Here is a 1,046-nt window from a genome sequence, read left to right as displayed (position 1 = left end):
CTGAGGGAGGTGAGGGGGATGAGGACGTGGGGGCGACTGTACCTGCTGAGGGGGGTGAGGGGGGGTCCTGTCTTTCCAGATCCTGGCACTATGTTGCCAGTCGCTCCCGTTCCTGTGTAAATGATCTTCAGCATCCTCCAGATCTGCGCCACCTGGTGGCGGCTGAGTTGCCGGGCGACGGCGGCGTTACGGTCACAGAGTTCAGGCAGGGGCCCTCCGCTCAGGCTATACCGGGCCGCTGTCTCAGCGAACCAGTCCATGGAGGCGGCACCGGGCCGCGTCTCAAAAAGGCTGAGGGCACTCGAGACGTTGGTGAACTGTTCAGCGGGGTCCGGACGCCGGGCAAAGAAGAACGGGTACCGGCGGTCGGCAGCCAGGGCCTTGCGGTGGCTCTCGGCTGAGCACAGGCCCTCCTTGACGGCGAAAGCCACGTCCCCAAATAGGCCGAAGCACAGGCCCTCGGGTACGGCCTGGCCTGCCGGCCGCTGGGCGTCCTTGAAGAAATGGTGGTAGAGGGTGCTGTCCTTTGAGCCGGACAGGAGGAAGTGGGGGTCGTGGCTATGGCGCCAGGCAATGCCAGTGGTGACATCCCGGTGCTCCTCAAACATGGCGAAGGGGACGTAGGGTCTGCGGACATCCCACACGTAGATGTTGTGGTCCACCATCATGGAGCAGGTGGCGATGTGGTACCTCCTGTCTGGCCGCCAAAGGACGTGTGCCACGGAGGCGATGGTCTGTACACAATACATCTCCCTGGCCTTGTAACCAGTCAGGTCCCAAACCTTCACCATCTTGTCCCGGCCTCCGGTCACCAGGCAACCCCTGCACAAGAAACAGAAAGAGGCGAAGGCTAGATTCAACCAATAAGGAGCAGGCTGGAAACCTCTAGCTGTACCCGCTCCCCCAACTCAATACGTTACCATTCATCGGCACAGAGAGCTCCCCACCATACTCTGCGGTTCTAGCCGGTAAAGACAGAGTTAAAAACTCATTTGCCTTCGATAGCAAAATTTGAGGAATAACAAAACATGAGGGTGATGAAACTG

The 1,046-nt window shown here is 59.8% G+C and overlaps 1 protein-coding gene across 1 annotated transcript in view; it reads right to left on the bottom strand.

Moving 5' to 3' along the window:
- Positions 1-1,046, bottom strand: part of LOC122542287 (GATOR complex protein WDR24-like) — a 26,967-nt gene that overhangs the window by 15,344 nt on the left and 10,577 nt on the right. Inside the window, exon 4 of the mRNA XM_043679882.1 lies at positions 43-822. Within this exon, the coding sequence (XP_043535817.1) occupies positions 43-822 (780 nt within the window). The remainder of the gene's footprint in view (positions 1-42; positions 823-1,046) is intronic.

The sequence above is a fragment of the Chiloscyllium plagiosum genome, chromosome 39, assembly GCF_004010195.1.
Source record: "Chiloscyllium plagiosum isolate BGI_BamShark_2017 chromosome 39, ASM401019v2, whole genome shotgun sequence".
NCBI lineage: Eukaryota > Metazoa > Chordata > Chondrichthyes > Orectolobiformes > Hemiscylliidae > Chiloscyllium > Chiloscyllium plagiosum.
The sequence above is the reverse complement of the archived record's forward strand: the minus strand, read 5'-3'. Positions and strand labels throughout refer to the sequence as shown.